The sequence below is a fragment of the Podarcis vaucheri genome (genome assembly GCF_965113315.1).
Source record: "Podarcis vaucheri genome assembly, chromosome: 8".
NCBI lineage: Eukaryota > Metazoa > Chordata > Lepidosauria > Squamata > Lacertidae > Podarcis > Podarcis vaucheri.
In genome coordinates, this window is record NC_138766.1 from 86,223,812 (window position 1) to 86,251,545 (window position 27,734).

At 42.7% G+C, this 27,734-nt stretch overlaps 2 protein-coding genes across 5 annotated transcripts in view; one reads left to right on the forward strand and one right to left on the reverse strand.

Moving 5' to 3' along the window:
• Positions 1–24,357, reverse strand: part of LOC309539447 (solute carrier family 2, facilitated glucose transporter member 5-like) — a 29,635-nt gene extending 5,278 nt beyond the window's left edge. Inside the window, exons 1-11 of one of the 3 annotated variants that reach the window (XM_082235721.1) lie at positions 24,187–24,357; positions 20,065–20,198; positions 16,170–16,335; positions 14,845–14,940; positions 14,143–14,285; positions 13,246–13,370; positions 12,431–12,583; positions 11,800–11,925; positions 4,925–5,112; positions 2,912–3,022; positions 1,226–1,327 (exon numbers count right to left, since the gene is read on the reverse strand). In XM_082235721.1, the coding sequence (XP_082091847.1) occupies positions 1,226–1,327; positions 2,912–3,022; positions 4,925–5,112; positions 11,800–11,925; positions 12,431–12,583; positions 13,246–13,370; positions 14,143–14,285; positions 14,845–14,940; positions 16,170–16,301 (1,176 nt within the window). In that variant the 5' untranslated portion in view covers positions 16,302–16,335; positions 20,065–20,198; positions 24,187–24,357. Of the gene's footprint in view, positions 1–1,225; positions 1,328–2,911; positions 3,023–4,924; positions 5,113–11,799; positions 11,926–12,430; positions 12,584–13,245; positions 13,371–14,142; positions 14,286–14,844; positions 14,941–16,169; positions 16,336–19,029; positions 19,162–20,064; positions 20,293–24,186 lie in introns of those variants that run through there. The other 2 variants (XM_082235722.1, XM_082235720.1) reach the window with 2 other exon arrangements.
• The window catches only part of LOC309539425 (solute carrier family 2, facilitated glucose transporter member 5-like), a 52,635-nt gene continuing 44,070 nt past the window's right edge, over positions 19,170–27,734 (forward strand). Inside the window, exons 1-3 of one of the 2 annotated variants that reach the window (XM_082235672.1) lie at positions 19,170–19,223; positions 24,387–24,520; positions 26,098–26,302. In XM_082235672.1, the coding sequence (XP_082091798.1) occupies positions 19,221–19,223; positions 24,387–24,520; positions 26,098–26,302 (342 nt within the window). In that variant the 5' untranslated portion in view covers positions 19,170–19,220. Of the gene's footprint in view, positions 19,224–24,386; positions 24,521–26,097; positions 26,303–27,734 lie in introns of those variants that run through there. The other variant, XM_082235675.1, reaches the window with a different exon arrangement.

Here is a 27,734-nt window from a genome sequence, read left to right on the forward strand (position 1 = left end):
ACAGCAAGAACTGAGCCCCTGTGAAATCTGTCATCTTAGAATGCAGCCTCCATGTACAGCGGTACCTCTGGTTACAAATGGAATCCGTTCCGGAGGTCCGTTCGTAATCGGAAATCACCCGTAACACGAGGCGCACTTTCACTAATGGCGCCTCCCGCCACATGTGTCCCTCCGGTGCGCAATTTCCGCTAGCATCCTGGGGCAAAGTTCGCAACCAGGAGTGGCTACTAACGGGTTAGCAGAGCTTGTAACTCGGGGCATGCGCAACCAGAGGTACCACTGTAATGTTCACAGGGTGGAGACTATGCTCATTCTTATCCATTCATAGAAACATAGGAGGCTGAATTATACCTGTCAACATTTGAACTTGAGCCCTCATGACTGGAAGTTTTTAAGCAGAGTTGAGATGGTGAATTGTCATGGATGCTTTAGCTCAGATCCGTGCATTGCAGCGAGTTGGACTAGCTGGCCCTCGGGCTCCCTTCCGACTCTATAGTTCTTTGATTCCATGATTTTACTTCCTTGCTCACTGCTAAACAACAGAGGTGTTGGAAGCACCAACCAACAGTACAGCCATTTCAAATCACCTCAGCTTTTATACATAATTTGGGGGAAAGGAAATGTTCTGATGCGTCTACTGCCAGCTTTCCCACTAGCTTTGGAGCTGTTACCGTATTTTTCACCCTATAGGATGCACCGTCCCACAAGGTGCACCTAGTTTTTTTGGGGGGAAATAAAGGGGGGGAAATTATTTTTTTCCCAGGCACAGGGCTGGGGCGGGGGAAGCCCGAGCTTCCCCCGACCCCAGCCCCCAGAACAGGCAACTCTCCACAAGCCGTGGGAGCCAAGCACCGGGCTCCTGCGCCTTGCGGAGATCTGCCCGAAGCCTGGGTGCACTGAGCTCAGTGCACCCAGCCTTCAGCATGCAGGCAACTCTTCACAAGCCGCGGGAGCCCAGCGCAGGGCTCCCACGCCTTGCAGAGAGCAGCGCGAAGTCTGGAGAGCAAGAGGGGTCGGTGCGCACCGACCCCTCTCGCTCTCCAGGCTTCAGCGAATGCCTGCATTCGCCCCATAGGACGCACACACATTTCCCCTTCATTTTTGGAGGGGAAAAAGTGCGTCCTATGGGGCGGAAAATACGGTACATAGTGTGTGTTATACGGGAAGTGGGCTAGAGGAAAGCCCATTTAGCGATTCTCAGCTCTAAATGCCACCAGTTACAAACCTGCAGTTCCATGGCCACAGTTAGCAGGACACAGATGAAACCGCTCACCCCAAAGCCAATGAGAAGCGAAAACCTGCGCCCCTTATAATCAGTAATAAAAATCTAAAGAATATAAAGACAAAGATAAAATTACCAAGCATATAGAGGAATAAGACATGCTGAAGAGGTATCAATTTGGCTTCTCTAAAGGTACGTCCTGCTATACTAGCATTTTAGAGTTTCTTCTTATTTTTTTTAGTGAATGTCTTCCAGTAGCACCTTAGAGACCAACTAAAATTGTTATTGGTATGAGCTTTCGTGTGATACACTGAAACAGAAGTCACCAGACCCTTATATATATAGTGAGAGGGTGGGGAAGGGTATTACTTAGAAGGGTGGTGGGAATGGGTGATTATCTGATAGGTGTGGTAAACCTGTTGAAGACTGTTAACGACTGCAATTGGTCTTACAGGATAAAGCAGGGGGTGAGATGGCTAAAAATAGCTTTATCTTGTATAATGAGATAAGAATCCAATGTCTCTATTCAGACCAGGTCTCTCCATGGTTTGAAGTTTGGTAATAAGTTACAATTCAGCAACTTCCCTTTCCAGTCTATTTCTGAAATTCTTTTGTAATAAGACAGCTACTTTGAGATCTTGTATAGAATGTCCTGGGAGATTGAAATGTTCTACTGGTTTCTCTGTCTTGTGATTCCTGATTCGACTACCGTAGACCAACATGGCTACCTACCTGTGATTAGTGAATGTTTGTGCAAGAAAGTTATGAATTGCAAGGGCCAGTCTGGATGATATTCTGTGCTCATTCCAAACCTATGATTCTATGATGGGGGAAGGGGAGCGGAATCAGAATTACAGATCAAAATGTAGAGAGCACGTGGCAACACAGAAACATATTGGGATATTAAAAAAAACACACACAAAAAGATCAGGACGACTCTTTAGGTTCACATACAAGCTTACATTAAGCAAGAATCCATGTAAAAACAACAGAGCAAGGAGGGTTTGCCACAACTGTGTGTATACATGAGTGTCAAGGATCTTAAATAAGGAGTTGAATGAAAGCCTGTAAATACCTACTCAAAGAAATCAGGACTTAACAGTAAAGTAAGTGTGCAGAGATGGTTTAGCTTCCAGATGTTGGACTACAACTCTTATCAGCCTCAGTAAGAATGTTCAGTTATTGGAAATGATGGGAGTTATAATCTAACAAATTCAGGACAGCACCATGTTAACTATCCTGGGTGTATAGATTGCAGTCTTTTGGACATAGCTATACAACAGTCCTAAACTGGTGTAGCACTGGTTTCCTTTTTCATATTTGGAAAGTATAAATTCTGTGGTAGTAGGACAGAAATAAGGCACATTCTCCTTAGAAAACAAAAGGCACAAAGGCAAGAGTCCTTGCTCTCACCAGCTCAAATTTTATTTAAACAAAAAATTCAAATTCTAAACTAATTTGCAAATTGATTTTTAAAAAACCCCTTCGGACAGCTTCCAAGAAGCCAGGTAGTATATGCTAATATGTAGGACTGCTCTTCAAAATACTCAGACAACTCATGTAAAACTATAATTCTTGTGGTTTTTATGAAAGGGGGGGGGCACCTAAATTGGCACAAAATAGTTATAAAATGTTGCATGCATTTCCAAGATCTAGAAGGTTAGTGAGAAAGAGGTAGAAGATGCTTACCCCAAATACCACTGAGATACATAAAAAAGTGGTGGCTGCTATTGTCGCAAATCGGGATGAATATTTCCCCATATTTATATTTCTGAAGTTTCTCTCTGCATAAGTGTATGCCTGAAAAGAAGATGCATACCATTACAATTCTGCAGGACTTTCTTTGTATTTTGCACTAAACCTTGGATATCAGCTGCCCCTAATCTAGCATGATCTCTATAATTTTCTCGACTCTTTAAGTAACATATCCTATGCTTCAGAGCTGCAATTTTCCTTGCATCCCCCTCCATTTCCAAATTTTTATCAGTCTGCTGGACATGTAATCTTGGCATGAAAATTCACATCTCCCTACAGCTTTTCTACACATTAGAGCAGAGCTTTCCAAACTTTCCATGTTGGTGACACACTTTTTAGCCATGCGCCTTTTTGTGACACACCAATTTCAGTTTCACTAGCAAACTGGTGGGTTGCCTGTTCCCTTTCCAGCCCCAGGAGGAGTGTGGGGCACATTGGCGCAACACACCTACACACTGCAGCCGACACACTAATGCGTCGTGACACACAGTTTGGAAAGCTCTGCATTAGAGGATCCAAGTTGGAAATGAAGAGAGCTATTCCCTAGAAACAGGCCCTTCTAAGATAAGGGAGAGTTGACTTGGATCTCTTCCTTGCAAAATCAGGTCCTACTGAGATTTGCCACCAGGTATACGTCTGATCAAAATTGCTACAGAAGTTCTAATGTATGTACTTTGGCATGTGATTGATCAAACAATTTCATGTAGCTGGGTTATTTTGTGGAATGCAGTTCTTGCTTTTCTCTGATAATTGAGAAAGTTTTTTGGGGGGAATCATCTCCTTCAATGGAATAGCATAAACATCCCTTTCTTAGAGCATCTTCCCCAATTCCATTTGACAGCATGCCTGCAACCTTTTGCATGTGTCCAAGCCTTGTTGATTCAGGTAATTATTATTTAATAAGGGTATTTCAGCTCTGCATCAGTATTACAGGTTGGTAACGTTAGCTTGTAGTATGTAATGTTCTTATGCTATATATAACATTTTTAACCTTCTCTTATTTGTATCTGCAAGCTGCCTTGAGTTTCATAAGGGAAAAAGGCAGGGTATAAATGGACACCCCCAACAAAAATTTGTTGCACCATCCAACAGATTAGCTCCACCACTTGGCTTGGATTTTTGAATTATTGAAAAGTTAACGAGAATACAATTCACATTTAAGAAACAATGTCAGTCAATAACCCTGCATAACTCGCCATTCAGGATTACCCCAATGACTTCAGCGCTCTGTACTTCTGGAACCTTTAAAGGTAAAGGTTAAGGGACTCCTGACCATTAGGTCCAGTTGTGGCCGACTCTGGGGTTGCGGCACTCATCTTGCTTTATTGGCCGAGGGAGCCGGTGTACAGTGTGGCCAGCATGACTAAGCCGCTTCTGGCGAACCAGAGCAGTGCACAGAAATGCCGTTTACCTTCCTGCCAGAGTGGTACCTATTTATCTACTTGCACTTTGACATGCTTTCGAACTGCTATGTTGGCAGGAGCAGGGACCGAGCAACGGGAGCTCACCCCGTCGTGGGGAGTCGAACCACCGACCTTCTGATTGGCAAGTCCTAGGCTCTGTGGTTTAACCCACAGCGTCCCTCTGGAACCTTTACCCCTCAGCAATGCCATCTTTCCTGTAGAGCAATACCATTTACTTGGGCAGCAGTGGGAAATCTGCAGCCCACCATGTGTTTTTGGACAAGAACTCCCATTATCCCTGGCCACTGGCCATATTGGCTTCGCCAATGAGAGCTGGAGTCCCAATAATACCCACAAGCCTACAGTTTCCCTCTCCTTGTGTTACAGAGTTTGATATTTCTAACACTTGGAGAAGCATCTGAAAAACAGAACAGGGGCAAAGAATGCGGCCATCCATAGAGACAAACAGTGGTAGATCGTATGACAGCCTCTAAATTGTGTGTACAACAGGGGCCTTCATTTTGCCTAGCACAACCTTCCTTACCACACTGATGCCATTGAACTGTTCTCCAAACATCAAGACAATTATGGCAATGACTTGCTTTCGCAGTTTTTTGGCATATAGCAGTTTAAGAGGTTTCATGTTCTTTTCTGACTTTTCAACAACGCCCTCCTGATGGAGCTCTTCAATCTCATCCTCCACATCATTTCTGTTCCTTAGTTTCTTCAGTGCTATGTTAAGAATAGAGGCAGAGAGGATCAGACTTCAATAGAGGTACTTTCTAAAAGAAGAAGAAAAAAGGAAGAGGCTGGTAACAAAGGAAAAGTTGGACGAAGGAAGTCAAGAGGGTGAAATCTTTCCAGAATGCTTGGGAGCCATTGAATGCCATAAATACAGAAGTCAGAATGCTCACTGCAGAGCAGTAAATATACCACCAAGGTCAAGTGGACGCCTCTGTCGTGAATGAATACAATAAAGGAAGCATTTCAAGGTAAAGGAAAAAGGGGGGGGGGAGTTTGTTTTGGAAACTAGAAGTCATGTCCAAATAAGAAAAACAAAAGCAGAGCAGAAGCTTTAGCAAAATAAAGGCAGGGAGGCATAAACAGAATCTGAGGAGCATATTACTAAAAAAATTAAGAATGCTAGAAAATTATGGGGGAAAGAGGTCATCACTCCAAGGGACAGGAAATATATCCCTTAGAAGTGGTCCATTCCTTCATGAACTGATATGTTTTTTGCTGAATAAACACATTCATAATCCGAATAGAATTAAATTGTTAGGCAACAAAGATAGCTAATGATTTGCCCACCCAGTGCAAAAGCTGCAGAAGACAGCATCTGGAATGCCTGGTAGACAGTGCTGAGGAGGGGCATTGGTCATAGTGCATGTTATCATAGAATAGAATCATAGAATCATAGAATCATAGAGTTGGAAGAGACCACAAGGGCCATCGAGTCCAACCCCCTGCCAAGCAGGAAACACCATCAGAGCACTCCTGACATATGGTTGTCAAGCCTCTGCTTAAAGACCTCTAAAGAAGGAGACTCCACCACACTCCTTGGCAGCAAATTCCACTGTCGAACAGCTCTTACTGTCAGGAAGTTCTTCCTAATGTTTAGGTGGAATCTTCTTTCTTGTAGTTTGGATCCATTGCTCCGTGTCCGCTTCTCTGGAGCAGCAGAAAACAACCTTTCTCCCTCCTCTATGTGACATCCTTTTATATATTTGAACATGGCTATCATATCATATCATATGGCATATCATATGGCATCGTTTCCAGGCCTTTGACCATTTTGGTTGCCCTCCTCTGGACACGTTCCAGTTTGTCAGTGTCCCTCTTGAATTGTGGTGCCCAGAACTGGACACAGTACTCCAGGTGTGGTCTGACCAGAGCAGAATACAGTGGCACTATTACTTCCCTTGATCTAGATGCTATACTCCTATTGATGCAGCCCAGAATTGCATTGGCTTTTTTAGCTGCCGCGTCACACTGTTGGCTCATGTCAAGTTTGTGGTCAACCAAGACTCCTAGATCCTTTTCACATGTACTGCTCTCAAGCCAGGTGTCACCCATCTTGTATTTGTGCCTCTCATTTTTTTTGCCCAAGTGCAATACTTTACATTTCTCCCTGTTAAAATTCATCTTGTTTGTTTTTGCCCAGTTCTCTAATCTGTCAAGGTCGTTTTGAAGTGTGATCCTGTCCTCTGGGGTGTTAGCCACCCCTCCCAGTTTGGTGTCATCTGCAAATTTGATCAGGATGCCCTTGAGTCCATCATCCAAGTCGTTGATAAAGATGTTGAATAAGACCGGGCCCAAGACAGAACCCTGTGGCACCCCACTAGTCACTCTTCTCCAGGATGAAGAGGAACCATTGATGAGCACCCTTTGGGTTCGGTCAGTCAGCCAGTTACAAATCCACTGAGTGGTAGCATAGTCAAGACCGCATTTTACCAGCTTCTTTACAAGAATATCATGGGGCACCTTGTCAAATGCCTTGCTGAAATCAAGGTAGGCTACATCCACTGCGTTCCCTTCATCTACCAGGCTTGTAATTCTGTCAAAAAACGAGATCAGGTTAGTCTGACATGACTTATTTTTCAGAAATCCATGCTGACTATTGGTGATCACAGCATTCCTTTCTAGGTGCTCACAGACTGTTTGCTTAATGATCTGCTCCAGAATCTTCCCTGGTATTGATGTCAGACTGACTGGGCGGTAATTATTTGGGTCCTCTCTTTTCCCCTTTTTGAAAATAGGGACAACATTTGCCCTCCTCCAGTCTGCCGGGACTTCGCCTGTTCTCCAGGAATTCTCAAAGATGACTGCCAGTGGTTCTGAGATCACATCTGCCAGTTCTTTTAATACTCTTGGATGCAGTTCATCTGGCCCTGGAGACTTGAATACATCTAAACTAGCCAAATATTCTTGTACTATCTCCTTAGTTATTCTGGGCTGTGTTTCCTTTGCTGAATCATTTGCTCCAAATTCTTCAGGTCGGGCATTGTTTTCTTTATCGGAGAAGACTGAGGCAAAGAAGGCATTGAGGAGTTCAGCCCTTTCTGTGTCCCCTGTTTGCATTTCACCATCTTCTCCTCTGAGTGACCCCACAGTTTCTTTGTTCTTCCTTTTGCTACGAACATACCCATAAAAGCCTTTTTTGTTGCTTTTAACCTCTCTAGCAAGCCTGAGTTCATTCTGTGCTTTAGCTTTTCTGACTTTGTGTCTACACGTGCTGGCTATTTGTTTGAATTCCTCTTTGGTGGTTTCCCCCCTTTTCCATTTTTTGTACACATCCTTTTTTAATCTTAATTCAGTTAAAAGTTCTTTAGATAGCCACCCTGGCTTCTTTAGGCACCTTCCATGTTTCCGTCTCATTGGTATTGCCTGTCGTTGTGCTTTTACTATCTCCCTCTTAACAAACTCCCAGCCATCATGAACTCCCTTTCCTTTAAGTATTGCTGTCCATGGGATCTCACCCAGCACTTCCCTAAGTTTTATGAAGTCGGCTTTCTTAAAGTCAAGAAATTGAGTCCTAGTATGCTTGGCTGCTCCTTTCCGCTGTATAGTAAACTTCAGAAGAGCATGATCACTCGCGCCTAATGATCCTTCCACATCTACCCCACTAACCAGGTCATCAACATTGGTTAGGACCAGATCTAAAATGGCTGTTCCTCTTGTTGCTTCTCCCACTTTCTGGACAATGAAGTTGTCTGCAAGGCCAGTGAGGAATCTGTTTGACCTTATGCTCTTGGCTGAGTTTGACGTCCAACAAATATCCGGGTAATTGAAGTCCCCCATTACTACTATCTCCCTTCCTTTTGCATGCTTGGCCATCTGTTCCAGGAAGGCATCATCTATGTCCTCCGTTTGGCTTGGGGATCTATAGTAGACTCCCACAATGAGGTCTCTGTTATTCTTCTCTCCCTTAATTTTGACCCAAATGCTCTCACTTTGGCTTTGAGGTTCTAAATCTTGGATCTCTTCACAGGTATACACATCCCTGACATATAACGCCACTCCTCCTCCTTTCTTGTCTGGTCTGTTTCTCTGAAATAGATTGTATCCCCCCATTATTACATTCCAATCGTGGGACTTATCCCACCAGGTTTCAGTGATGCCTATTATGTCATATTCAGTTTGCTGTACCAAGAGCTCAAGCTCATCTTGTTTATTTCCCATGCTTTGCGCATTAGTGTACAGACATTGAAGTCCATTAATCATTCCCCCGTGTCTCTTATTTAAGGATTTTTTCCTCCCACCACTAGGTCCGCGTGCTGTTTGCTCCATTTGGTCTATGACATTTGGATGATCATCTTCATTAATTGATAGACTCCTACCTTCAGGAGCATTGTCTCCCTCCCCCACATTAGTCAGTTTAAAGCCCTCCTGATGAGGTTTCTGAGATTTTTGGCAAAAACATTTCTCCCAACCGTTGTGAGGTGCAGCCCATCGCTTGCCAGAAGTCCATCTTCAAGAAACTGCAGTCCGTGATCTAAGAATCCAAACCGTTCCTGTTTACACCATTTGCGAAGCCAGCTGTTCACTTCCACTATTTTCCCCTCTCTCCCTGGGCCACGTCGTTCAACTGGGAGGACAGACGAGATGACAATTTGTGCATTTAGTTGCTTCAATTTCCTGCCGAGAGCCTCATAGTCTCTTTTGATCTTCTGGAGGCTATTGCTTGCAGTGTCATTGGTTCCCACATGAACCAAGAGGAAGGGGTATTCGTCAGTGGGTTTTATGATTCCTTGCAGTCGTTCAGTTACATCTTGGATCTTAGCCCCGGGGAGACAGCACACTTCCCGAGACATCTTGTCAGGCCCACAGATCACTGCTTCTGTTCCCCTCAGTAGGGAATCCCCTATCACCACTACACGCCTCCTCTTGGGTTTGGTCGGGGTTCTTCCGTGAGCTGTCCGTTCCAAGGTCACCTGCACATTCCCTGAGGACTGACTTTGCTGCTCGTCTTCATATACCTGATCGACTGTAATGAGGGAGAGATCCTCAAATGGAGTCTGCTCTTCGTCTTCCATGCTAGGGGAGAGGACCTCAAAGCGATTGTGTATTTCTAGACAATCAGAGTGGACCCTGGGCCTCCTACTTCTTTGAGTCACGTTTCTCCATATATCTGGCTCCTGTGTTGGTGAACAAGCCTCCTTCTCAGGGGAGTCCCCTGTCTCCTCCTTGGTGGGGACGGTGTGCTCTGTTGCTTCCAAGAAGAGCTCCAGCTCTCTAATTCTTTGGAGCGTAGCTACACGTTCCTCCAGTTGCTGGACTTTGTCTTTTAATAGGGCAATCAACATGCAATTGCTGCAGGTAAAGCTGCCTGCAACCTTTGGCAAGATGGCAAACATTGCGCAGGAATCGCAGGCGACTGCAGCTGTTCCCTCCCCTTCCATCATGAGATCGTGTTGTTGGGGGTGGCTACAGAGGTCCTCCATCATAAAAAGCTTGAAGACAGGACAAATAACTTCCCCCACAAAAAAAACCCTAGGTCTCCCCCAACAAACGTTTGAGACTAGCTCCCCTAAATTTAAAAGATGGGTATAACTGCGCGCGCTGCTGCCCTACAAACTCTGATAAGCTCCTCCCCACAGCTAATCCCCTGCCTCAACAGAAACCCTGCCCCCTCTGACCTTTACACAGGGAAAACAGCTAATCAGCCACCAAGAAACACACACACACAAGAAAACCCTTTTTGCCCCTTCTTCAACTGCTGCCCTACAAACTCTGATCATCAAATATATTATTTCCTGTACTTGGAAACATGGGATTTGTGGATCAACATGAGGGAGGCTTGACTGCTCTGGAGTCCTTGCTCTCTTGCGAGGTCAACAAAAATGATGAAATCTCTAGTTACCTTGAGGATTTGTCATTGTGGCCAAAAAGTTTTGTCAGCTGAGGATTCCTTCATGTCTGAGTAGTGGAAATCCTCATACAAAACTTAAAACCCAGGCTAATACTGCCTTGATGACTATGTGGGTATAAAGTGCCTTTATAAAGTCCTACAAATTCCAAAGCATTCGGGCCATCACTCTAAAGGCCCCATTTCTTGCAGAAATTTTATCTTGCTCTCCATGTTGTTGGAATGTGAAAAGGAGCCAGATTTGAAAAGTGCTACATTCATTTATATTAACATAACAACATAAGTAAATCCATGATTGATCACTCCAAATGCTTATCATTATGGTTCTCTTAACACATGTTCATAGAAGACTGGAAAGAAACATTAAATGTAAAATTATCAAGCATGTAGAAGAACAAGTTTTGCTGAAGCAGAAGCAACACGGTTTCTGCAAGGGTAAGTCCTGTCTCACCTTTTAGAGTTGTTTTACAATGTCAGCAAGCTTACAGAGAAGATCATTCGGCATTGTGAACTTTTGAAGAGTTTTCGGCAAAGCACCACACCTAAGAATCCTGACTAAGCATCACAGCTGTGAGATAGAGAGGAGAGGTCCTCTTCTGGACCAGAAACTGGTTAAGAAACAGTAGCAGAAAGTAGGGATCAATGGACTCCCAATGGACAGATGTAGAAAGTGAAGTTCCCCCACTGGCTTGGCACCCAGTGCAGCAGAACCAGTTGTACTGCCCTAAATATATGATGGCCAAACATATCACTGTGAGAAGGAAGAAGGAAGAAAAGTGCAATGGGGGCAGGCAAAGGATCTCAATATGATCCTTTTACATGGTTTTGTATGTTCTGCGGTATTTTATGCATTGTGATTTGCTCTTTATTGATTTATCGATTAATAATTCTTCATTGTGGCCTAAACGGTTTAATTATTATTTGTTGATGTTTAATTTTACTGATTAACTATTAGATTCTGATGGATTGTTGAACGCTGCTTTGTTTGATATAAGTTGTTTATTTTAAAGTTATTATGACTTTTAATATTGGATCAGATTGTTACTATTAATGTTTGATGTTTTATTGTGTTTTTATTTGTGTTAGAAGTTTCCCAGAGTAGCTTGGCCAACCCAGCCAAATGGGTGGGGTATAAATACTACTACTACTACTACTACTACTACTACTACTACTACTACATGGCTGGCTCCAGAGAGACTATCCTTCTTTCCACCACCCTGGCCCAATTCTACATTTTATACCATTTATTTGCTTCGGTGTTTAAACACTGGAAACTGCCTGGGGTGCCCTGACAGAAAGGTACTAAGTATATAAATGCAATAAATAAATTTATGTATACAACAAATGAACATTTACATAACATGTTTTTCATACTTCTCTATGTAGTTCTTCTGAAATGGATGTTAGTGGGCTCTTATGACTGACCGCGTAGGAATAACAAGGATGCTAGAATGGCGAGACCTTATGTGACAAGCCAATAGTGGGTGACATTGCACAGCTATGTAGGGTGCTCACACTTAGAGGTCCCAGTGCAATTCAACATATCGTACCTTTCCTTGAGCTCTCTTCATCCCTCTTCTGAATGAGTAGGTACCGAGGGCTTTCAGGTAAGAAGGGCAGTAGAGGCAACTGAAGAAATGGCATAACACCAAAAAGTTTTATCAGAGTTGGGAAGCCTGTGGAAGAAGATAGTATGAAGATAAGGTGAAGAAACAGCAGTGCTCCATCTGATGCTATCTACCATATGTTTGAGAAAGGGGCTTGTTGGTTGGTTGGTCATTCTGTTCTCTGTGGGTTTGGATGCCTTTCAAGACATAATCAGCAAACTCAGCATGAGGGTTTCAAAGTTGGGGGACCTTAGTCAACATGTGGATGCCAGATGTCATTTTGAATCAAGATGGCAGGCCAAAAAGTCCTTCCTCATTTTGGGGAAATTAATGTTGCATTTCCGGCACCTTTTCCTCCCACATGTTAAAAGTGTGGCACTTATTGTAACAACATCATGGTGAGTACCAGAAACTTACTTACTTACTCACTTACTTATTTTAAAAGCAAGCACATCCAAAAACCATTGTGGTTTTTAAATGGATAGTGTTATCTACAGAACTGGTTTCCACAAAATCATGGGCAGCACTCCCCTCCGCTATACTATAAGGCAAAGAATTAATGTCACTGAATTACCTTTTCCCGTCCCCAAGACTTCTTGAAGACAAAGTATCTGAGCCACGAGGAAACCAAACAAATAAAACACTTGGTGCATCATGATAATGCCTCCCCTCAGGCTTCTAGGGGCGATCTCGCCAAGATAGAGAGGGACAACACAGAAGCATATTCCTGGTTAGATAGAAATTCAAATGGTAATACACAACATGCATGTGACATGATTTATTTATTAAGGCTTGTATTCAACAAATTACTATGCAAATCATCCCATAAGCACAATGTGCACAACTGAACATTGTCCAATTCTCCCCCCCCCCATGTTGTTGTCAACATGCAGAGGGCCGAGAGGCCAACAGGCAAGGCCCAGCTCAGATGTCTCCTTCCATCGGCCCGTGCTCCGATGTAAATCAGTGACCCGGGCTTCAAAGCCAGGGCATGCTATCAGCAGAGAGAACTGCACACACAGAATAGGTGTGAGGCTTGTGCAAGCATACTACAACTACAGATTTATTAATCATAAATCAGGACAAAGAAACATGTCATCTCTCTCTCTCATGTCATCTCAGAGAGAACGAGAAAAGCAAAAGCTATACACAACGGAAGTTTCCAGCATACTGTGCTGGAATGTAAACAGACATGTGGCACGCAACAGTTCCACATGTCTGCTCCTTAAGGTGGAATAGAAATGTCAACAGATGCCCCGGAAAATATTTTCCTATAGTTTTTTTTTCAATCCTCCAGAATAGATTTGGGAATGCTGTGTGTTGCAGGCTGACTTCTGACCAGGTGTCCTTAACTTTTTTTAAAATATAAGGCACTAGATCCTGACTCACCTGTGCTTATTCCAGAGCAGAGACGTGAAAAGATGATGTATCCATGATTATGTATTGGAAGTGAGAATGTCATCACAACAGCAAATATAATTGCTGAAAGGTTAGTTATGAACAGTGCAGCTTTCCTGAAAAGATAGTGAAATGGAGCAGTGAGGTAGGGAATATATCGTACCATCTAAAGAGCAAAGGAGGGGAGGTACTATGGAACTGCAAGGGAGTCCTCAGGGTTGTTGTTGTTGTTTTGGTTTTGGTTTTTTTGGGGACAATTGCTTTTGGTTGTCATAGTTTGCAGAAGGGAGAAAGAACTACATGAGGCACCAAAACTCCTACTACCAAATCAGATATCTCAAAGATTGCAGGACACACTGAATTTCCACAAGGGCTAGAAAACTAATATTTGTCACTATGCTAGGCAAGTTTTGTTAGTTGGGGAAACTGGTGGGAGAGTCTGGGATCTTCTTAATGGAGGCATGTGCTCTACTACTGACCTGGAAAAATCTTTAGGTGCCTGCCCTAGGTACATAATTGAATGAAACCACATTGAAAGGATGATCTTGAATTCAGAAGGAATGTACCCACCTCCTAAAAACAAAGCTTCATTAGCTACCATTAGGTCTCCAGGGCCCTAACTAGATCCTATTGTGTTTCTGACTGCTACATATCCCTCCATGAAATGTCTAACAATTGTTAAATGTCATCTGACAAATACGTGTGCATTTTTCTACCTCTGAAATCCCACCCTATTGCTTGAATGAACAAGAGGAATGATAATGTTATTGTAGCTTCATAAGATGTTATAAAGGGGTTTAGAGGGGCTGTAGTCAACAACATTCTCCCATCACCACACCCTGCCATACTAGGACATGTAGATCACAAGTCTCAAGTTTATCTCTATACCTGCCAAATCTATCTAACAACCAACCAGCAGGAATGGTTGCAAAGGAGGCTCCGAGTGGAAACATAGTCACGGTGATAGACAGAAGGGTAATCTGAAAATCTGCTTCTTCAGGTCCTGTTATGTTATAGAAGCTAGGCAGGAGCTAGGACATAAGCACATAATGATTAGAACCTCACCACAGATCACATGGCAAAAAACCTGGAGAGCTTGGGACTTAGCTGAAATCCAGGAGGGCCATGGCCAGTCAGTGCATACAATGAGCTACATGGCCTATCTCCAACAATAATAACAGTAATAGTTTTATTATTTATACCCTGCCTATCTGGTTTCCCCAGCAACTCTGAGCAACGTCCAGCACATATAAAAACATAATAAAAAGTCAAACATTAAAAACTTCCCGATACAGGGTGACTTTAGATGTATTTTAAAAGTTGTGTAGTTCTTTATTTCCTTGACATCTGACTGGAGGCTGTTCCACAGGGAAGGTGCCACTGCTGAGAAGTCCCTTTGCCTGGTTCCCTGCAGCTTCACTTCTTGCAATGAGGGACCGACCAGAAGGACCTTGGAACTGGACCTCAGTGTCTGGGCTGAACGATGGGGGTGGAGATGCTCCTTCTAGTATATTGGACTGAGACCCTTGCTTTTTGAAGGGCCAAAAGCCTTTGCTTTTTGAAGCCATCTTTGCTGTAGCGCCATCTTACCTCAACAGTGTTGTAGAGTACCCACAGATTGTAGCCATGCTGCATAGGTATGAGACAGGAAGCAACCGTTACCAGAATCAGCACCATGGACATCTCCTACAGGAAGGAGCAGCAAGTACTGGGATGAGACTGCACATTGTTCATTAAGTACACTTACCACTAATAAGATCCTAAATGGAAAGACAGAATAAATATATAGGTCTGACACCTGGACATGGCTTCATAAATGCATTCTTTTTGTACCAAGTGTTAGCTGAGTTCTCTAGGTGGTTTCCAACCTCATTAAAATTCAAACTACAACAAAATTAGAAACAAAGAAAAATATTAAATATAAACAACACAAGCAGCCATAATGTAGACACCGCCTGGAGACTTTCTCTAGGGAGAACATTTCATGAAGGGGGTTCCACCTTTTAAAAAGCCCTTTCTCTCATCACTTGCCTCTGAAGGGCCAGTTAGCATAGCAAGGAGCAGGTGGGTACCTATGGGAGTGGGAGAAGGCAATATTATATACCAAACCTTTTCCTTTCCTTTTAATGGACTAGTTCTATTTCACCACAATGCTAAACTGAGTCCTGCTTATTTTCAGTTATCAGTAGTCCTTTATTGCTAGGCACCACACACTTAATAGATATGTTACCTATGCAATACAGATATCCGATGGTATCCTTTATTGTGATTAATTCAAGCTACACCCCTATCTTGAAGATCTATGACTTTCTATGACAGAGGAGTCGACCTAATGCCCAGAGGTGCCTATTCTTTGGAATAGATATATGGAGTCCATGCGGCTGAAGCTACCATTCTACATTAAAAATGCTCAACTAGTAATCAAAAGCACCTACATAGAAGGATAGAATTGGAAGGGATCTTGAAGATAATCTTGTCCAACCCCCTGTCAGTGTATAACTGTCATAGGCATATGACTGCATGAGGCAGGTGTGTTGAACTGTAGCTGGCTGAACTGATGCTGGAGTAAGTCCTCAAAAATGGTATTCTGGGGGTTGGGGTGGGGGTGGGGGAGGTGGAATCAGAATGGATTTGGGTTTGATCTTAAGCATGTTAAGCTTGGTCATGTGATCTGGGAACACAGCATAGAACACTATTTTAAAGTTTTGTTTTACCTCTGCCAGGCTTAAGCAGAGCAGCACTAGCCCCAGTGATTAATGGAGTCTAGTTCTGATGTAAATTTATGCTCGCTTAACTTAAATCAACTTGCTCATTGTGCATAGGATTGCTCCTTTAGTGACTGATGGATCAGTTGTATCCTTTTTATTCATGGTTTTTAGGGAGTGGATTGGACGAAGCACTCCACTCTCACTCACCCGTTTTTTGGTTGCTGCCTTGCCTACATTCTTCTTGCTATTCCTGGCTTCTTGAAAAGTGGATTGGACAAAACTCTCTGAGTTCACCTCTCTCTCCATTTCTGCACCGGCTTTCTCATCTCCTTGGTTCATGCTTTCTTGTGTAAGAGTCAGAAAACACACTCACCTGCTGGGGAATAAGAAAGTTACCCTATTGGACTTACCCTATTTCTCAGCACCTAGCTCCAGAGTGATAACTTGAAGTTCTTCCTTTGAGCCCAAATCATTAAAAGCAACAAAACAACAACAAGCTAACCTAACCTAAGGGTCATCATCACCTGTGGTGTAATGGAGGAGGAGGACAGGGGATTGCAGCTCTGGGACTTCTTCAGAGCAGAAGTGTTTGTGTCATCTGGCAAATGCACCAGGATAACTGATGAAACCTCCTTGCTTTGTCAAGTGAATGAGGTGAAGTTTGTGATCTTAGAGAAAATCGGTATATAGAAAATAATAATGGGGAAAATTATGGAAAACTGACTTAAAATTTACAGATTGTTCCCTATTGAAGGAGAATTACATGAAGATGGTGTACAGACGGTACACAACACCAGTGCAGTTAGGAAAAATGGACAAAATTAGTTCAAATATATGTTGGAAGTGTAAGGAAAAGGAGGGGACATTTTATCATATGTGGTGGGGTTGTAAGGTAATTAATTTTTTTTTGGGAAATGATATACAACGAATTGAAGAAAATGTTCCATTTAACTTTTGTTAAAAAACCTGAAGCATTTTTATTAGGGATTGTAGGGAAAGATCTGCCAAAAAAGCTGACAACATCTTCATGTATGCGACAACAGCCGCAAAAGTTTTAATAGCACAAGGATGGAAGACTGAAGAAACCCCAACTAAAGAATCATGGCAAGAAAAATTGATGGATTATGCAGAACTGGCAAAACTGACATACAAGCTACAGGACAAGGATAACTGTGACTTTAAAGATGAATGGGAACGCTTTACAAAGTATTTGAAGACACAACAAAGCGAACTGGACTCCTTGGCTGGCTTTGAATAAACATTCACAAACTTTTTATTGATAATAATCAGCTAAATAGTTTGAGGATCTATACAACAGTGTAACATGCAGAAAACATCATTTTTAGAGAAATCAAAGACTGGAACTAAGGAAAGTTGGGGGTGGGTGGGTTCTGTGGGGGAGGGAGGGGGAGGGAGGAAAAATGGAGCGGAAATAAGGATGATATGTCTGGATAATATGTTTTGTTTTAATTTTGAATAAAAAGTTATCTAAAAAAAGAAAAAGAAAAAGAAAATAATCAAGTGGATGCAGAGTACTTTGATAAGTTTAGTCATCAGATAGCACTCTACATTTTAACACTTCTTTGCAAGCTTGTTTACATTTATAATGAAAAACTACAATTTGCACTTTTTGTGGTTGAATGTATTTTGAATGAGCTCAGTGAGTTGTAGAAGCTGAATATCCATTGGAGTGCTATCACGCAGCTCTTAATAAATTGAGTACTGCTAGCTGCATTTTTGGAGTCTCCTTGGGGACATGAGTATGGATCTGCCATGATGAGCATCTGCGCTTCAAAATTTACCACTATACTGGTCATCATCAAATCACTTGTATTGACCATGGGAGAGAACTTCTTTAGTCCTTGAACATTTGGCTCCTTCAACATATACAGTTGTACCTTGGAAGTTGAACAGAAGTCCGTTCAACTTCCAAAACATTCCTTTGAAAACCAAGGTACGACTGTATTGGCATGATCTCAGACAGAAGCTGGAGAAAGTACAAGAGCTGCCCATGTCATTGATTGTATAAACAACAAGATACAGATGGAATCTCTCTATGGGCAGTCTCCCCACCCAATGCAGAGTATTCACCATGGAAGGATTCAAGGACAAACAAGCAAGAATCCACAAATGTGTACGCACAAGCATCACCAACCCACACTGCCTGCTATGTGCAGAAAGCAAGACAACTACTTCCTTGGGTCAAATAAGGCCACAGCTTTATTGATTATTGACATAAGAGGTTTGGCATGGGAATTGGATATAACCATTTTCATCCAGCCTACCTGCTGGATGTGTTGATTATTGGAGTCAACCCTAAAGTGGTGATGTCCTATGACTTATATCAAGTAGGAACATCCCCGTTGGATCACCATGTTGAGGATTGCCTCACCTGGGTGTCTGTATAGAAGCAGTTCTTCCTGGTTCCATTTATCAGGATACCCCTTACCCTTTGCAGGGACAGGCAGAAGATACAGCCTCCCATCAACCATGACTAAGGCTTACCCAATGCTTAAACCATTAAAGTTTTGATGATTGCTATGAGGTAGGTAAAACCCACTAGACAAGGCTAATTGGTCCAAGGGGAGATTCCTGCCCAGCTCTAAATATGGCGGTCAACAATGTCCACAACAAGGTCAAATGCACCACAATAACGACAACAACATAAAGTGTGTGTGTGAGCGAGTGAGTGAGAGATCCGACAAGGAAACTGTGTGCAGGAGCAAGGGTAGGCCATTTTAAATACTGGACAAGTGAACCCAAGTGAAACCTGCTGGCCTCAGTTGGCCCCAGGAAGAGTCCACCCCCCAGGCCTGCCTGCAATAGGCCAATTCAGCAGGCACACCTAGACTCTGACCTCCTAGCTAGCATGGAGGACCAACTGGCTCCTCAATGGCCATGAGACACCCACATGTAGACACTCCATGCTGGATCACACCAGGCAGGGTTCTGCAGGCCCGCAAGGCCACCATACCAATGGTTGGTTTAGTGGAATTAGGTGCACAAATGTTGCCAGCCCTGCTGCCCAATATGTGGAGAAGACACAGACAAAACAAATACTTCTTACCATAGTGGTCCCAGACTGGTGAGGAGGGAGGAACAGAGTCAATTCCTATTTTTTTTTTTTTTAAGCACTCAGAACTCTATTGGTGTTGCGAGAGCCAATCAGGGGGATGGATGTCAGAAGGTTCCAATAAGCTGTTTGACAGTTGGGAGCTGAGATGACCCAAGCTTTCTCCTGACAAAGGAGACTGCTCTATGGTTGTATTCTAACAATAATTTAACTTGGAACAGTTGCTGGGGCGATAGAACTAGAATTCTGTTTCCTGCTGAATTAGAAAAAAAGTCAATTGCTGTTGTTGTTTTGTAGGCACTAATAGGATGGTTCTGTTCAGATCTTCTGGCTTCTGGTGTTATGATTCCAATGGTTGTAGATAAAATGACGAAAGAAAAAAAAGTTTCCCAGCTCTTTCCTCTCCTCCTTTGGTATTACTGGTTTATTTTGGGCTGTTCTGTATTAACGTAGCTCTTCCCCAGGCCTATAGGACCCCCCATTACTGTTGTGATTCAACTTACATGTCCCTGCCTTCTCTAAGTGGTAGGCTGAGTCCATCATTATCTGGACTGGAGGGAAGAACATTCAGAGTCACACCCCCCCCCAAAAAAAGCTGTGGAGCTGTGGTTCACCCCACAGGTCTAATTTCCAGCACCCTTAAGAAACCACAGTTCCCCAGATTCTTTGGGCGTTTTTGGAGGAAAATGGATCATTTTCTCTCCTCACACTAAGAAGAAGAAGAGTTTGGATTTGATATCCCGCCTTTCACTCCCCACTATTCTTTCACACTTTCACCTGACATTTCCTGTTATTCTGCTATTGGTTTACTTTACACAATTCTGTGTTCTGCTTTATCATCTACCGATGCAGAAACATTCATTTATCTTTCACGTAGCACAATATAGGCACACGTATCCACCATCAGATATTGTCAACAGGAAGGGAACATTTGGGTGAAATTCTCGTAGAGATGTTCCTACAGTTTCCTTACCTTTGAAATGGCTAAATGCATTTGCAAGTGCTCTTTCATTCTACAAAATATCTCACCTGTGGTTTGCACCATGTAGCCTTCCCAGTTTGCCCATGCTTGAATTAACTCCCAGGGGAAGACATCATGAGCTAACTGCCACGTTGCCTTCTCACATCAGAAAGCTTGGGTTGAACAGCAACAATAAGGTATGCTAAAAAAGAAAGAAAAGAAAACCAAACACCCACAAAAATTCTGGATAAATGCTTAAGTGCCATGAGAATGGAAGAAAAAATAACACTCTGGAGAAATTGGAGGACATCTTTCAAAACGTAAGGCATGGCATGGGTTCCCTTTGTGGCCCCCAAAAATGTGATAGTGCAATTAAAAGGAACTTATAGGAGCCTATTGCTTTAAGAAACTGCTAAGAAACTGCTGAGAAAGCTTCTCACTTTGCAAGCAGCCCCCCCATAAAAGAGAATCACAATACACGCAGGTTCACAGCATACACAATACAAAGCACAATAGATGCACAATAGCTTTTGCTACAAAACTCCTCTCAAAAATGTATAAACAATTATTGGAATGGGACACTAAGGAAGATCAGGTGAAAGGGGCTATGGTAAAATGGGAGAAAGATATTGGTCATAACATAGATTATAACAAATGGCAAATACTCTGGACGAAAGGTGTGAAATTTACAGCTTGTGTGGCTCTGCGGGAAAATCTTGAGAAAATGGTTTATCGCTGGTACTTGACCCCGGCAAAGTTAGGAAAAATGTATAAATCTGTTGACAACACCTGCTGGAGATGCAGAGATAAGGTCGGGACCTTCTTCCACATTTGGTGGACCTGTGATGTAATAAAAGAATTTTGGACGCATATTCATGATGAAATGAAAAAAAATTCTGAAATATAACATTCCAAAAACCCCCGAGCTGTTTCTTTTAGGATTGATGGGTAAAGAAATAAAGAAAATAGACCAAACTTTTTTTCAATATGCCATGGTGGCAGCGAGGATCCAAATAGCACAAAAATGGAAAACCTCTGACTTACCCGCTATAGGAGAGTGGCAATTGAGGCTATACCAATATATTGAACTAGCGAGATTAACACAAAAAATAAGACAATATAACTCAAGTAAACTTAAAGACGAATGGAAATTTTTTTTAATTTATTTTGAAAATACCCAGGGAATAAATAACTTATCAGTAGACGATAGCTGAAATCATCGATGTATACTTGCTTTATTAATACTGCAGAAATAATATAAGAATTGGTAATTCCAAGACCGAGTCGGACGGAAGCTCTGTTAATTGTATCTGCGGCTTTGGTCTTACCGTTTTACTCTTTTTGCTTATTTTTTTTTTCTTTTTCTTCTTTTCTTTCTTTTTTCTTTTTTCTTTTTTTTTTACCCTTTCTTTTTTCTTCTTTTTTCATTTTTAGTCTTTTCGACGGAACTTCTTTTTATTTTGATGGATCTCTTTTAGATGGAATTTTTTTTCTTTTGTTCTTTATATGTTGGTACTTATAATATTTGTAACATAATGCTGATTGTGTATTTTTCTCAATAAAAAAAAAATGTATCTAAGTTATGCTTGTGCACAGTAGATGCTGAGCTACAAATATGCTTATGTTAGAAGCACAGGCACACTAAAATGAAATGTAACTAAATAAGTTCTGGATAACAACAGCTTGTATGCTTTTTTTTGAATGAGGTAATCGGGTGGCGCTGTGGGTTAAACCACAGAACCTAGGACTTGCCGATCAGAAGGTTGGCAGTTCGAATCCTCGCAATGGAGCGAGCTCCCATTGCTCGGTCCCTGCTCCTGCCACCTAGCAGTTCGAAAGCACGTCAAAGTGCAAGTAGATAAATAGGTACCACTCCGGCAGGAAGGTAAATGGCATTTCCATGTGCTGCTCTGGTTCGCCAGAAGCGGCTTAGTCATGCTGGCCACATGACCCAGAAGCTGTACACCGGCTCCCTCGGCCAGTAAAGCGAGATGAGCGCTGCAACCCCAGAGTTGGCCATGACTGGACCTAATGGTCATGGGTCCCTTTACCTTTACCTAATGAGGAAGCATATGATTGGAGAAAATTGTGATGTTTTGTGGCAAAAGCTTATAAATAACCCCCATCCCTGACCTCTGAGTGGGGGTTCCAGCCTTTGTGGAGTGCTCCCACTGAAACACTTTACTGCAGTAAATAAACTTTCTGGATTCTCTCTTCAACCTGACTCATGAGTAGTTAATGGTACTAGTGAGACAGCAGATTTGCACTGCAACACCTTCTTTTCCTCTCTTAACACCCACCAACAATTACTAAGAAATTGCTGGCTGTTGAAGCATTGTAATTAAAGAATTTTAAGTGGACTGGTGACCTTTTCCTTCAAAATTTTAGGGAGGGTTTCATATACCAGCTTCACCATTTCCTTCATTTAGTGCAGGTATTTTAGTTTCAGTATAAACAGGACTCCGTTTTCACACCTACACACACACACACACACACACCACTTTTAATTGTTCTACGAGACATGGAGGGAAAGAAAGAAGAAAACTAGGACATTCCAGGATCAAACGAAAAACTGGGATGACTTCTGTAATTCTGGGACTGTCCCTGTAAAATTGGGACACGGAGGGTATGGATCTGTTCCATGCTACCTAAGTCCCAAAGCTTATCAGTGCTGACTACTTGAGGAGATTATTGGTGCAATGAATAACTGAAAGTTCAGAACATAGAATGAGCAGGAAGTTCTTTCCCCTTTGAATTTATAAATGTCTAGTTGCTGGCCCCATAAATCCCCAGCTCTCCCAATCTACCAGATCTATCATTTTGTTACTTATCCCTGGTAAATCATTCTCCCTGTCAGAAATGATTTCTTAAATGTGTGTTGGTGTCATCATTCTTTCAGGTTTAACTGCTTCCCAAGCGTATCTAGAAGTCAGACATGGAAGTCCCCCATGAGCATGGCTGTACAGAGATACACATGAACACTGAAACATTGTGCCACGCACATGCAGCCAATCGCACATACTACAACTGCTGAAATGTTGAGAACATTTTAAAACCATTGATGGACTCTAGCTAAACCATGTAGGTAAAGGTAAACGGACCCCGAACATTAGGTCCAGTCGTGACCGACTCTGGGGTTGTGGTGCTCATCTCGCTTTATTGGCTGAGGGAGCCGGCGTACAGCTTCTGGGTCATGTGGCCAGCATGACTAAGCTGCTTCTGGCGAACTAGAGCAGTGCACAGAAATGCCATTTACCTTCCCGCCAGAGCGGTACCTATTTATCTACTTGCACTTTGATGTGCTTTAGAACTGCTAGGTTGGCAGGAACAGGGACTGAGCAACGGGAGCTCACCCCGCCGCAAGGATTCGAACCGCCGGCCTTCTGATCTACAAGTCCTAGGCTCTGTGGTTTAACCCACAGCGCCACCCGCGTCCCCCTAGTTAAACCTAGCTAAACCTGCGTCCCCCTAGCTAAACCATATATTGCCCTCGAAATACTGAAAGGAATACAAAATGAGGGGGAAATCACAGCTCAGGACATAATATGCATACAGGAACTGGTGTTGTTATCATTGTTCTCTGTTGTTAATGAGAATTTGAAGCATAAGGACTTGATCAAAATATTATAAGAAGAATTAAGGTGGGCATTTCTAAATACTGGGATGATACAAAAGGGGATGAATAAAAAAAGGGTGGATTGAGGGATCCAATGATGGATCGAAAGAGCTTGACAAATAACTTTTATTTAGTGGAGTAACATGGGCACAAGCATAGAGAACAAAACACAAAAGATGACTTAGAAAAGTCAGGTGTATTTGTGCCAATATGGCTTCCATTTATTGAATAAGCAAATACTGATACTTCTCTGCCCAGATCCCCTTCTTCTCAATCAAAATGCAGGAATAATGCCTTGCAATAGGCAATCCTATCAATACAGATTTTCAATTAGTAGTTCAAAGAAATCCATCCCAGCATAAGAACTGAACTATTCTCAAAAGAGCTCCATAGTTTTAAATGTGAAATGTTCAATGGTCCATGAGATATAGTATTTGAATACAGCACTTCCAGGTGTGTTCCTGAGATTATACTGCGAGTCTAACGATGACACTGGAAGACCAGTCATTATTATCCCCATGAAGGAGTTAAGGCAGAGGTCAGGGTGGGGAGGCTGAGTGAACATTAAGGCCACCTAGTATTATTCAGGTATAGCTTGATGAGATCTGAATGGGTGCCTTCCTTATCCATCACTCACTCATTTTGCCACTATGCTATTCCTGCTTTGTCACACCAGTAATTAATCCACATTAAATGATAGTGAGAGTACAATTCTAAACCAGACTCCTTTGTACACAGTGATTATGCATCATCTTGGTTCTCAACTGTCAACAGTTTCTTCTAGAACCTTCCAACATCCTCCCCCAATTGGCTCCCGCAGCACTGCTAAGAGTTCCATTTGGCTTATTTCAAAAGAATTTAGGGTGTGGCTCAATTATTCTTCAACTCGCTGGTAATAGAAAACAACAGTAAGTTTGAGTGTTTTTTCCCTGCTCGCTCTCAAATATTTCTATCAAAACTCCCCTGCAGAGGTTGGGGTGACTACCACCAGACAGATTTCACTCTACCCATTTCTGTGGGTCTTTATATTTTGAAGCCTGTCCCAAGAGGTCTGGATGTAGGATATGACCAGACTGTGTGTATGTCAGCGACTGGGCAGAGGAGGAATGGTGGAGACCGCCTCCTCGTCCTGACCGTTTCAGGTAGGAGGAACAGGAAGACAGTATAGATTTACAACAGGGGTTTGAGGGAGGTCGCAGCTCAGAGGCAGATGAGGGGGAAAGCTGTGAAATCATAGGAGAGCTGGAACAACACCCAACTGGCACATTGTCATTAGAAAGCATTCCAGACCCTCCATCTCCCAGAATCTGGCGAGCCTTAAAAATAGGAGAGCAAAGAGCTCAAAGACAGAGATCATGTAGCAGCAGCTGTAGAAGTGACGAATGAGGAAGTGGGATAGAGGGGTTCAACGCCATTAACCAAGATGCTGGTTTTTACAGCCTCTCTCTGTAAAGATTGAAATAAAAAAGGATGGTAAGAAACTTTTCCTTGTCTTTATGCTTTGCTGGGCCACCAGCCTTGAGCTGCGGACAGCATCCTGACAATGTAGCTTCATTATACATGGGGGAGAGGTTTTGGGTGGAAGCTATTTAAACCTACCCTTCCCACTTTCTGAACACTTTGCATTCTGGAGCATTTATTGGTATTCCCCTCCCTCCACCCCCAGTAGGCAGAAGAATGTGTCTGCCATGAATTAAGCATGGTTTCTATGCCCCCCCTTTTCATTTCTGCTTGGTATTTTGGATTTGCCATTTGTTAATTTGGGGTTTTCTAGGATATTTAAGATTTCTAGGATGGCATACCCTCCAACTTCTTAGGTCCCAAAATAGATTCCAGCTGTTAAGGAGGGTGCCATCCCATTTGTATTTGGATATGTATTTGAGAATACATATCCAAGATATGAAGAAAATTATGTAGAGGGGAGAATGCATAAAGGCCTTTCTTCACCCAGGTCTTTGGCTAATTAAACAATCTACGGACGTAATCAAGAACACTGCCAATAGCAGAACATGAACTTTCTACAGCTTCGGGCTTTGTTGAAATGTTCAAATAATCAAGGACCAAAGCAATTCATTCCCACAATATTTCAACTAACAAAAGATGTGGTGGTGGCCACTGCGGTAGTGGCAAATCAGTGTGGGAGACCCCCATAACCACCCTCCTAGGCATGTCCAAAAATGTAGGCTTCTCCACTTCCCTTCCACTATACCATTGAGAGAGGGGGGTCTGGGGATTAGGAAGCTCATGGAGGAGACCAGGTCTATCAGTGACTGCTAGCCTTAATGCATAAATGGAAAAACTTTAGAGCAGGGAAATTTTGCAAGACACAAACAAAAACAGAGCCAGTCTTACACTTCCATGCCTTGATTGTAACCTTTGTGCAGATATCTCTCAGGCTGCTGCTGGAATTGCAATGCTGTACTTCTTAAGTAAGTTGAAATAGTTACTTATGTTCTGTCAACAGCACTCTCTTATTCTCTGACAGGTCAGCCATTTCCCCCGACTCTAAAAAAGAAACCATGAAGAAAAAACAGGAGGCATCCAAAGCGTCAAGAAAGCCCAAAACACCCAGAGCACACAAAGCACACAAAACACCCAAAGCACCCAATGAACCCAGTGAACCCAATGAATCCAAAGAACCCAGTGAACTCAGTGCACCCATTGCACCCATTGCACCAACCAGTCGTGAGGTGAGCTTGAAGAATCTGTGGAATCCACTGAGTTTATAAAAACTGAAAACCCATGTTGTTATGTAATTGTTTCCCAAGGTTCAGACAGGGATGTAAACCAATTGTACGCTATAGCATACAGTACTTTGGGTGGCGTTCAGACGTCTGGAGCAATCCAAAACCAAGCAGAATAGCAGTAGGGCAAGATGAAGCTGCCTAGTTCCTCCATCAATGCTGGCTGGATCAGAAGGCTGGGGGAAGGAAAAGCCTGCTCTGCGTTACCCCACCCTCAGGGCCGGATTTAGATTCAGTGAGGCCCTAAGCTACTGAGGGTAATGGGGCCCTTTATATGTCCAGCTGTCCTTTGTCAACAACAAACTGCAACTGTTTTTTTGTGTTGAATATATGCTATATGGTAATTTATGGACCTAATAGGTATCTAAAGCCATTTGCACATAACAAAATATGTATTTTACCCAAGTAATTGTTGAACTGAAATACAATTAAGCAGAAATATAATTATAATATTTATATATAGTATTATAGTAGTAAGTGAGGGTAATAGGGAACTGTACTAGGTAAAGGTAAAGGTACCCCTGCCCGTACGGGCCAGTCGTGACCAACTCTGGGGTTGCGCACCCATCTCGCTTAAGAGGCCGGAGGCCAGCGCTGTCCGAAGACACTTCCGGGTCACGTGGCCAGCGTGACAAAGCTGCTCTGGCGAGCCAGCACCAGCGCAGCACACGGAAACACCCTTTACCTTCCCGCTATAAAGCGGTACCTATTTATCTACTTGCACTTAAGGGTGCTTTCAAACTGCTAGGTGGGTAGGAGCTGGGACCGAAAGATGGGAGCTCACCCCGCCGCAGGGATTCGAACCGCCGACCATACGATCGGCAAGTCCTAGGCGCTGAGGTTTTACCTAGGGAACTGTACTAGTAAATAATAATATAGGCCTACTAAATAATAAATATGAATATTTTTCTAAAGTAATTTTATAATGGGATCAAAATAAATAAATAATGTATGACATGAAATCAGTCAGTAGGCATAAGACTCATACCCTTAGTCTATGCTGCCTGATCATCAGTCTACAAGCACTCTTTAATATTAGATAACAGGTACAACAGCTTGATCTACATTCAACTGTGCTGCACTGCAGTCTGCAGCTGCATACTACCTGTTGCCATGCGACCAGTCCCTGCAGAATGTAGGCACCCTATATATAGACATGAGCAAACTGGTGATATTTTAGGGAGCAGGCTAGCAGGCAGGGCTCATTGCTTACATCATAGGAGCTTACACAACACAAAACACTGTTGCTGGATGTAGGTTTTGTTTTATTTGCCCCCCCCCTATATTTTGGAAATGTACATCCAGTTGTTTTTCCCTTTACATTTTTTTTGGGGGGGGGGCAAAAGAGTGGGGCCCTAAGCTATAGCTTGTTTAGCTT